This window comes from Palaemon carinicauda, chromosome 2, assembly GCF_036898095.1.
Source record: "Palaemon carinicauda isolate YSFRI2023 chromosome 2, ASM3689809v2, whole genome shotgun sequence".
NCBI lineage: Eukaryota > Metazoa > Arthropoda > Malacostraca > Decapoda > Palaemonidae > Palaemon > Palaemon carinicauda.
In genome coordinates, this window is record NC_090726.1 from 90,139,054 (window position 1) to 90,151,234 (window position 12,181).

The following is a 12,181-nucleotide window of genomic DNA, read 5'->3' on the forward strand; positions in this document are numbered from 1 at the left end:
CCTTAAAGTAGTAGCATGCAAAACGCAAGTGCGATTGAACTAAAAACTTTATTGAATGCGTTTTCCGGTTACTTCCAATAACCAAATTTGGTTAAAAAAAAAAATATGCTGAAATGACAGAAAAAAAAATATTCAAACACAGGTTTGCATTTATAAAAAAATCAAGAAATACCATACTTTTACAGCTTTTATACATAAATACCAGACTTTAGAAAATATGCATCTACACACACACACACACACACACACACACAGACACACACACACACACACACATATATATATATATATATATATATATATATATATATGTATATATATACACATATATATATATATATATATATATATATATATATATACATATATATATATATATATATATATAATCTATATATGTATATATATATATATATATATATATATATATATATATATATATATATATATATATATATATATATATATATATATATATATATGGTTACATAGACTTACAACTCGGCCGAGTGATAAGAGGCACTATAACTTCAGTTTTGACTTGGTTCGTGTTCGAATCCTTTTCCGACCCAAACCTATTATCATTAAGTTAATTCCTCTTGTGTGTCTGATATCGAAGCAGAGTGAATATTGATGGCTATCAAAGATATTATAACGAAATCAACTTTTTCTCCGAGTAATAATAATAATAATAATAATAATAATAATAATAATAATAATAATGAATGACAGATGCCAAAGCAGAGTTATAGTATGCTGTATACATTTGTTAAATAGAGCTCTGAATACTATACTTTTCAAATTACCTTAATATTGGTCAATTTCCATAGTTGACTAACTGTTTAGGTAAAATCAAGTATGTAAAGAAGACCTCTAGTGTAAAAAAAGACACAAGAATCTAGATTTCAAACCCAATCTGAAAATTTGATACTCGGATAAGGTGAACAATCCATCAATATATCAGCATGTTTGCCTAAAATCCTGATTTTCCTAAAAAAGCTCCTCGTTTGTGAAAGAGCTCATACATTTAGCCTGAAAATCCGAAGACGCAAGAAGTTATCTAATGTAAATATATATTTTGCTTTTTTAAGATCTTAAAAGTTCCATTGCACGTATGTTCTTCAGTTATTTACCGTTTACAAAATATATATTCAAATACAGTAACAGAATATTATTACATGATCAATAATTTTTGGAAAAGGACTTAGAAGGATTAGGCCTACTAATGTTATTTTTTTTTTTTTGGGGGGGGGGGCAGTTATAAACACTAGTTTCACTACTAGTTGTAATCAGAAGAAGGAGAAAAATAGATTGACGATCTCTCCCAATGTTGAGTTATGGTTGGTTCAGATTAATCTGGTTATTTGACAGCTTGGGTCCTTGCTTGAAGTCAGTCTTTAAAACAGTGAAACAGGGACAAATGCAAAGTTTTTTTTTCTAAAATTACTTTTAAGCAGTCAGCTCTAAGTTGATTGCACTGATAAGCTTTTGGATTTCTGTAAGGTGTGCATTTCGAATCTTTTGATCTAGGAATGGTGATGACTCATAAAAAACATTACCATATAAACCGTAATGCATGTTTTTTTCATAATTCAAATATACCTCATTAACATATAATTTGCATTTCTCCTCACCTTCAGGTACTGTATGTCAAGGAAAGGGACCGAGTCTCATCCAAGCTCCATGCCTTAGCCGAGGCCACATATGAAATCATAGCTACTCTGTTAGACCAGAACTTCAATTTTCTCCTTCCTGAATCTGCAGCTGGCCGTATAATTATGTTATTTTGGTTAATTTACACCTTTATTATCAGCTCATCTTACAGAGCAAATCTCAAAGCCTTTCTCATGAAGCCTAATCCTCCTCTCAGAGCAGAAACGGTAGAAGAACTGGTTGATGTTGTTGATAAGTAAGTTTTATACTTGATTTCTTCACGTTTTTCCGTTATTCGTGCATCTTAAACACAAAATAGTCAACGTTTATACATCATTTTCTAATTTTTGCATTTTCGTAATATAAATATTGATTTTCTATCCAAAATAAGCATAAACTTATTATTCTCTATATTAATCTAATGATGTTATTAACTGTCTTTGGAAATAATAATAGATTCCAGTTTCAAAATAAATTGAATACAAAAAAAAGGTTATCCCTGCTTATCGATAAATTGCTGTGTAAATAATCTTACACTATATTATTCCCAAACATCATAACATACCGCATTTCTGGAAATGATGTTATGTATGATTTCAAGGATTGTCTTAGATTAAATTTTGATTGTACTTAATCTCCTTATGCTATCATTCTTTTATTGTACATTTATTCTTTATAGCATTGTTAGTACGCCTTATCATCATGGTTTGATATTCTACGGACAAAATTGCACATTAGATTTAGGTTGAGATAGTTTTTGTAGTAAAGAGACGATGCTAGTCATCTACATACATGCAACCCAGTCTCTTGCACAAGAACCAAGAATAGATGAGAACTTTGGTATTTACAGTATGCAGATTAATCTACCCCACCCCAATAAAGTCCACACAGATATTGAAATCAATATACCAACCATCATACTTTTTAGATCAAATTTATTCAAAATTAAGGATTTTCAAAATTCTTCCCGTGACATGGAGGAACTTACTTGTTCTCAGAGGATCATTTAGACCCTAGACATCTTTAGGATCCACTCAGAGTGGATCCTGGACATCTTCACCCTTTCTTGATCTCAGAGATGAATCCAGTCTTTACCCATGTTGGTTTTCCTTTTAACATCCCTATAAAAATCTTAATTATTTACAATACGTGCCTTTTTACTTTTTAGGGAATTTGATACCTTAGCTTTAGATGATTAAATTCCATTCTCTTGGAAATTTTAAAGCGCCCAGTTTGAATTGTACCTCTGGTGGTATAGTTGAATACATGAAAACATGGAATTTGCTTAAAAGATTTATAATATGTTTTATGAAAGGGGAAGGCCTTCTTTTATCTAAGTATTGCCATGTATTGCCATGTGCATATACCTCTGTAAGAACAAAACTATTTCGAAATTACTCGAAACTTTTATGCGTTTTTATCCTTATTACAGACTTCAATAAAGAACACTGATTAGTGAATTGTTATGTTTTTTTTTTCTTTTTTACACAAGACTATACATCAACAGAAACTCTGATAAATAATATTTTACTGTTTTAGAACACTCGTCATCATAGTGTATTGTGGTATAAGCCAACGTAACTAAACCTTTAGCTTTAATTTCTTCCTATAGTTTATTCAGTTTCTCTTTTTTCGACCAGTCTTTCGGTCGCAGTTGACATTACCAATTTCCTTTTGTGAATATCCATGTCAAATAAGCAGAATGGATTATAATTTTTACTAGTCTTCTGCTTCTTTCTTTGCTGAACTCTGTGAAACCTTTTATTCAACGGTCATATTCTCAGTAACATGTGTGTTATATAAGATTCTATCTTCTTTACTCTTTTACAACCAGTTTATTTATGTTTGTCTGATGTCCAATCTTCTTATAAAAAAGGCAAAAAAGAAAAATGTCTTGAAAGTAGGTCAAGGACAGTAGCTCCTCAACATTCGGATCTCAGCATTGATAATATTTCCTCAACTATATATGCCACCTTTGAAATTCTAGGCGTGATTCTTGACAGCAAATATACTTTTGAGAAACCCATTAGGTCTGTCTCTTTTTTAATTGCACAAAATATGGCTTGTTGAGAAAGTATTGTAAGATTATCTGTGATCAATCAATTCTAAAGAAGTGATTGAATTTATACATTCTACCTTATTTCGAGTATTGTTCTCCTATCTGGTTTTCAGCTGCTTATTCTAATCTCAATTTGTTGGACAGAAACTTACGGTCTATTAAATTTCTTATTCCTGATCTTGATATTGATCTATGGCACAGTCGTTCAATTAGTACGTTTTACATGTTGCATAAAATTTTTCCTAATTTCAAACCATCCTTTACATTCACATCTTCCCGGACAGTACCATCCTGTTCGTAATACTAGGTGTGCAGTTAATTCTAATAGTCAGGCCTTCTCCATCATGAGGCACAATACCACACAGTACTCTAGAAATTTTATTCCAGCAGTGACAAAGTTGTGGAATGATCTCCCTAATCGGATAGTTGAAACAGTAGAACTTCAAACGTTCAAACTTGCAGCAATTTTTTTTTTTTTATGTTGAACAGGCTAACACAAGTCTCCTTTTTTTGGTTAATATATGATAGAACTATTTTAATGTTGTTACTGTTTAAAAAAAAAAGATATTTTAATAGTTCATTGCTTCTCATATAGTTTATGTTTATTTATTTCCTTATTTCCTTTCCTCACTGGGCTATTTTTCCCTGATGAAGTCCTTGGGCTATTGGCAACCTACGTTTCCAACTAGGGATGTAGTTTAGTTGGTAATAATAATAATAATAATAATAATAATAATAATAATAATAATAATAATAATCTATAAGCAGCACAGGTTTTGGATATAAGGGAATCCATTTGAGACTATTTATAATTTTTTTCCACGATTCTCCTGATAATTTCTTTATGTTTTCTCCATTTCTCGGATCACTGGTACATTTCACATTCATGCAGATGCTATCGAAGATTTCAGTTTAGTAGTCAGATATGTGTAAGGTATTTGTGCTAAAAAAGGAGAAATCACTTTTCCCTGTTATGACAAATTGCCTTTTTTTTTTTTTTTTCCAGTGAGATTATCATTACATAGAAAAGACATTCCACTCGAAATATTTCTTTATTGATAAATTTCTATGGGCAAACTATTTTTTTCTTATTAGAGATTTCGAAAATTAAAAGTTTCACCCTGATTTACAATAAAGTTACTCATTTCCTACAGAGTTAGTCATATTCCTTTCTTATGAAAGCTATAATTGTACGGACATTGAGATTGAACAGCAGTATTCAGAATTAGTGGAGGTTTATGTTTATGAGCAAGAATGTTCTTTTATCCTGGCTATGCACTGTCCCCAAAAGTTTTCCAATAATTTTAGCTTTGAAATTGAAGTTCTCGTTACTTACAGTAATAATACCTACAGTGTATGAACATGGTATCTTTTATTGCAAATGGTTGCTTCGTACACGTTGCGACACATTACCGAGAAATTTAAGTTGTATTTCAAATAGCACATGTACAGTTATATCCTTGGTACCCTTTTGTAACTAATTTGTATATTTTCGTAAGTTCCAGTGCTATGAATTTTCTGCATATAATTCAAACAAATATTAAATAAAGAAAAAGAATAAAATTTTCTTTTTCTTCCTGTCCCATTTTTCGATGTGCTATTTATCTCAGGTTTAAAACTCATAAAAATACTTTGCATTATAATAACTAATGTTCATTCCCATAGTAATGCACTGTATACCATATCCAAGATAATATTGGAGTTAATGTTCCTGCAAATTTTATTTTCTCATGCCTTAGGTATCACTACTCGAGTGGAAAAATATGAGCACAATTGAATTAAAGATAATTTCAAACACATAGCACATCGACCCTAACATTAAACCCCCCCCGCCAAAAAAAAAAAAAAAAGATTGTATTTAGTTAGAATAATGTTTATATTGAGTATTTTTAAGTTAGAAGACTTGAATTGTGATATCCTATCATCTCGCCTCTTCCCCAAGAAAAAGAAACTTGTGTTTTCTTTAATAATCTATTTTCGATAATAAGAAAAATATTCTTGGTATTTTTTTTTTTACTCTTTGAAACGAGCATAAACAATAGTATCTTATAATTCATGTATTTTGTTTTATGACGTCTCTCCTTTTTCCGGTATTTTTTTATTTTTCATTCTACCATATTCCCAATATATTATTTATGAATTCAGGTGGATTACAATGTAGTTACATCATGCATACAGCGATTGAAACCTCCAAGGCTATACATGTTTACCATAACTCCTCATGCTAGAAAAGAATATGATATTCTACAATAATAACTAGTGTATATTTCTATCAATTATTCATGCCATCTAATTGCATCATTCATTTAATCTAAAAGCTATTTTTTTCTTTGTTTTAGAGTCACAGCTGAGGCCTACTTACATTCCACCAAAATCTTCTTCTTAGTTTCGGATTACCCAGCATATAAGAAGATCGGAGAATTAATGGACATTGGTTATGAGACATCAGTGGGGATGCAAACGGCTGTAGATAACAAAAGGTAAACTATAAGATAACTTTTGGCGATGGGTAATGCTGGAAATATTGCATTTCATTGTAGGTTTATTAAAGATTTTTCTACTTAGATTTTTTTTTATCTGAAGGATCTCTTATTTTCTATGAATGCTGACTTAAATTGACTCATAACAAACTTGAAATATCACATTCAGGAATTAAAGGATAAATAGGAAAGCAAGTAATGACGTTTGATGGTTATGTCTAGCCTGTATTTGGGAATTATTTTTTCTTGTTTATGCATGTACATTTATTTCCTCTAGATTAAGGTTTAAAAAAGAGAAGCCTAATCAAAAAGCATTAACATGCATTTCAAAATATTTTTGAAATTTTCAATTAAAAAAAATCTTGAAGGTTTCAGTGAGCAATGCTTGTTAATTTATTTCAGAGTTTTCAAATATATTTTTTATTTAAAATTTCCGTGCCATATAGCCTTTATACTGAAGTGTAATTCAAACGATGAACCAGAGTAGTCTTAACAAAAAATCATGTTAAAAATTCTATTGAAAACACGTTAAAAAAGCTTAAATGTACTTTGCTTCTTATCCTGGAAATTAACTGGAGCTCAGATTGTCAGGAGAAATATTGTCTTCGACTTACAGGTGCCAGTAAGATATAAATTAATTGTAAAAGTAACGAAACCTACAAAAATTATATATATATATATATATATATATATATATATATATATATATATATATATATATATATATATATATATATATATATATATACACACACACACACCAAAAGCCAGTAGCATATGATAAAAAGCTTTAGTACCAAGCGCTTTCGTGCATTTCAATAGACTTCTTCAGGGTACAATGAAAAGTGAGACAGTTGAAGGATGTCAATAACTAAAATAGGATAAAGTAAAAAAGAAAAAGAAAGAAAAAAAGTGAGACACTAAAAAATATGATAGAAAAACTTGTCAGCTAAGAAGCATTGCCAAACCATCAAACAACCCACAGCCAAAATTTGTACTTGAACGTAAAGTGGTCATAAACACAAAACAGGTAAACATAAATTACATAATTCTGAATTGTTGAACAATATTGGTCATGATGAAATTATCTAATTTATATAAACCAGCACTAATATCAAAAACACAATCAGACTTTATCTTTATGATACTTGATTCAATAATATTTCTTTTTACGACATCTGTAAAGTAAAGCAGCTCTTTAGAGTTCTTCCAGTCTATCAAGTGATTATATTCATTTATGTGAACAAAAAGTGCGTTGGACGTATTACCAACTCGAACGCAATATATATGTTGATATAATCTTATTGCCAGCATTTTATCACTTTGCCCAATATATTTCTAATCACAACCATTTCATGGAATTTCATACATGCAGCCTACACTATTAATGGAGATTTCTCTATCAAAATACATTTTCTAGTAGAAGAATTTCTAAAACCAACATTAACCTTAAAATATCTTAAAGTTTTGGGTAGACAGAGAAAATATCTTTATAAGGTGAGACTAATAAATTTTCACGATTAAAAGCTCTTACATTGTCAATTGCATAATAAGTTTTTTTTTTTGGCTTTTTGTAATGCTACGTCAACTAAGAATTTTAGATACTTCAAACTAAAAGCGATATCGTATATTGTTAAAAACTCTTCATCTAAAAATTCTGGGCAACAAACTCTAAAAGTTCTCAAAACATTGAGGAAAACAGAGAGTTTTACTTTAATATGGTGATTAGAATAAAAGTGAATGTAAGACGATACATTAGTGGGTTTTGTAAAAACACTAAACTTAAATTTATCATTATGTCTATGAACATTTACTTCGAAAAATGGTGGAACAGAATTTCTTTCTTCCTCAATTGTAAAATTAATAAAAGGAACTAATGAGTTCAGCCTATGTGAAAAAACAGATACATCTGTACCTTGGTGTTACACCGTTTTTGGTTAAAGTTCCTTCGCTTAATGGTACACTTGGGCACACTATCCTATCTTATTTCTCTTCCTCGTGATGATTTTAGGTTTTTATATTTTATATATAAAAGATTTATTTTAATGTTATAACAGTTCTTATAATATATTATATCCATTTTTTATCACTTCTCTTGTAGTTTATTTATTTCCTTATTTCCTTTCCTCACTAGGCTATTTTTCCTTGTTGGAGCCTTTCGGCTTATAGCGATATGTTTTCCAACTATGGTTGTAGCTTAGCTAATAATAATAATAATAATAATAATAATAATAATAATAATAATAATAATAATAATAATTTAGGCTACTGTGTACCAAAACGAGTTTATTTAATTCACAAACAGGGCAACCCATGTTGATTTCCTGAAACACATGAACCACGTTCTGGTTGAGAAATTCACAAGGCCCGATGGAACAACTGCTCTCTACATTGGGAACAACCAAATCGTCCAATTTCCTGCATGTATGCCAGTGCCTCATGATCTACCCTTCCTTCCTCACATTGATCAAATCATCATGGAGGTTGTCCAGGTATCAATCGATAAAAATAGCAAATGTTGCACAACAGCTTATCCGTATTTTCCTGTTTAGTTTATCTGTTGGTAGTTTTATGTGTCATAACCGAAAGAAGTGTTTATTGAAATGTCTATGCATTTCTGTCATCCTAAGATTTTGATAAACTCCAATTATTTTATAAATATTGAACAATTACATCTATACAGCAATATATCTAGTACCTTGATATAACTTTAGTATTTCCAGTATTCTTTATAATCAAAGTGTTTTTCTAGAGAGAGAGAGAGAGAGAGAGAGAGAGAGAGAGAGAGAGAGAGAGAGAGAGAGAGAGAGAGAGAGAGAGAGAGAGAGTTGTAACATAAATATTATGAACGATTAGATTTCAGATGCAAAAGAAGCACCGGTACTTTTTATTCTCATTAAAGTTAGTACATAAACCTCTCCTCCGTTTTTCAGGCAGGGTTGATGGATAAATGGTACGATGACGAGATAGAAAAAGCCAGAAGAAAAAGTTTGAAACAGCAAAGAGAGTACCGAGAGAAACTCATAATGAATAATGAAATAGCCGAAGAGAAGACAACTGATGACGGAGAAAGAGCTGTAAGTTTAACATTAGCTCACTTAACGGGTCCCATTTTTCTTTTTGCTGGCGGCATAATTGTGTCCACTTTCGCATTTCTAGTGGAAATTGGAGGATACGTTTTATGTTGCCAACGGTCAGGTAACTAAATACACCAGAACAAGGAAACCTCTTGCAGTAACTAAAGGATTGGAGGATCCATATAAGGAACAACTTGTTAGTAATGGAATCTGTATGATGAATATGTATCAAATTATGTACAATAAAGTCACAGTGTACAATCAATCGTGTTTTTATTACAAATATTCGAAAAAAAGATATCTTCCTAAAGAGATAGAATCCTATGATTACATCATTCCTAACGCTAATATATGCATACACACATAGAAGCATACGTGCGCACGCGTACATACACACACACGCACACACACACATATATATATATATATAAATATATATATATATATATATATATATATATATATATATATATATATATATAATATGTAAATATATATATATATATATATATATATATATATATATATATATATATATATATATATATATATATATATATATATATACACAAATTACACAATCCTCATCCATCTATATATTCTAAAAATTACTTTGTCTTCATCAAAAAACTTTATTACTAAAAAGAATAAGTAAAAGGGATATGAAAATCAAGTAAAAACTGAACTCACTTATCTGTATGTCTATGAATTCCATCTTGCTTGTTTACTAAATTCCATGGAGAGTCTAAAACTTCTTACTTAACTACTTATGATGAACAATAGATAATCTAAATGTTTTTTTGTTTTTCCTACTCAATCCTTTTGCCATATGGCAAATCTCAATTGCTCAATTTAAATCCTACCGCACACATTCCCCAGGATCCTCAGCAGGTTTATATAACTATATTTTTTTCCAGAGAAATCCATCATCTTATCAGTCTTTATATTTGACTATTATTCCTCTCTTTTATTCCAATGAATACGCTTTCCGTCATATATAACTAACATACCTTGGTCAGTTAATTAGGCTTACTTGCATAGGAGTAAGGAACTGGGCACAGTTAATTTCTAATTTAGTGTCTTTCAAGTATGCCTCTACTTCTCAACGTTCAACAAATTTCTAAATTTTCACTACCTTGATGCAGGACTGCATTCACCTAAGACAATTTTTTTCCTCATAATGTCCGCAATTGTTAACACAATCTCATCCCTCATGAAACATCTAATCACATCCCAAATATGTTTGTATTTCTTCAGCTTGAATCAAAGCCATCCTAGCATCATAATTTCTGCCTCATCCTTGACCCTGAGAATAATCACAATTACTCTTGGAAAGTCTTATGTGTCAATGACCGGCTGTCACTTAGGTCACATCCAACTTTCTTTTTCTCGATAAATTAACGATCATGCATATATTCTTAGGTATTTCTCCTACATAAATTCATAATTCCAAGAATTAATTTCTTTGCCACATATGTAACAAGAATATTGAAGATAACACTTATGGTAAATCAAATTTTTACTTCTTGTGTTGAAATTTGATAAATTGTATAAGATATAGCGAAATACAGCTGAAAATAACTAACATCATTTTATCATTTATTTGATATCATCAGTGTATTGTATCTATTTCCAGTAATGAAAAAATCTGTATTATCTTCAAAAGTTAATGCGATGAATATATCGATAATCATAATTATGGTGATGATTATAACAATAACAGTAATAGCAGCTGTGGTGAAAATAATAATAATAATAATAATAATAATAATAATAATAATAATAATAATAATAATGATAATAATAATAATAATAATATCTCTATTTCTGCATAAGAGTAAGGTATAAGTAAAATGATAGTTGTTTTTTTGTAGCTGATTTAACCCCGACAATAAAATGATACACAATAAGATATGCACTGTACTTTAAACATAGCTAAATTCCATTAGTTATTCTAGGTGTCTGGCTTAAGAAATCTATCATTATCAATAATTTTTTTAATCTATATTTTACAACCACTGCCATTTTCTCAATTAGGCCAAGTCCATATACTTAAACTCTTAGGAATTCTGGAAATGACCAAATACCTCCGGGGCAAACAATTGGGATACTAAAAGACATTGATGGCCCCAACACTCTCCTCAATATCTCACAATAAGTTACTTTTAAGCTTATCAGGATCGCTTAAAAGAACACTCAAAATACGGGGTGATAGAAGAACGTATCTAAAAGTCTTGAAACCATAGTATTTAACGGAAGGATCACATGAAATAAACTTTCAATTTAAGGAATTGTCCAGACTAAACGATTTTTTTCATCTCTTTTCTGATACTGTATCTTCGTCATCGATGGAATTGATAATTATCATGTAGTTAACAGAGTTAACTGTATAAATATTCCTCTTACTTTCCAAAAAAATTCAAAGGATAATATCACGTTTATTAAAAATAATATATAAATTAATAAATTCACAAGGAGCGCAATAAGCTCTGACAAAATTATTCGATCTAAATTTGCAGTGTAAAGGACAATGATAGTTAAATACTTAGAAAAAAAGAGAAGATATTTCTTTCTTTTCTTTTTTCTTTTCTTTAATTTTTGCTGAAGTTTAGACAAATTTAATCATTGTCACCTTATGCATTAAAAGGGTAAGTGTCTGAAATAGAACACTGCCTCACGTTATTGTCCATGTGTAGCCAATTAGACATTCCATTCTCCCTTGAATTTGAGGAATTGCTGTCAGTACTTGAATTCAAGTAATATGATCAACCTCCTTGCTGTGGCACGATCGAACAATTCATTTAAAATGACCGCAAAAATGTCAAATGTATTTATGAGACGTTTTTTCAAGCTTTAAAGTATAAAGGCCAAACTCGGGAGAATGTTCGGTTTGGAAGCCAGTTTAGTTGTTA

The 12,181-nt window shown here is 30.2% G+C and overlaps 1 protein-coding gene across 1 annotated transcript in view; it reads left to right on the forward strand.

Moving 5' to 3' along the window:
• The window catches only part of LOC137618347 (glutamate receptor ionotropic, kainate 1-like), an 18,992-nt gene extending 8,445 nt beyond the window's left edge, over positions 1–10,547 (forward strand). The window contains exons 5-10 of the mRNA XM_068348517.1: positions 1,641–1,909; positions 6,052–6,192; positions 8,498–8,684; positions 9,126–9,269; positions 9,352–9,465; positions 10,527–10,547. Coding sequence (XP_068204618.1) covers positions 1,641–1,909; positions 6,052–6,192; positions 8,498–8,684; positions 9,126–9,269; positions 9,352–9,465; positions 10,527–10,547 — 876 coding nt within the window. The remainder of the gene's footprint in view (positions 1–1,640; positions 1,910–6,051; positions 6,193–8,497; positions 8,685–9,125; positions 9,270–9,351; positions 9,466–10,526) is intronic.
• Positions 10,548–12,181: the final 1,634 nt, after the last annotated feature.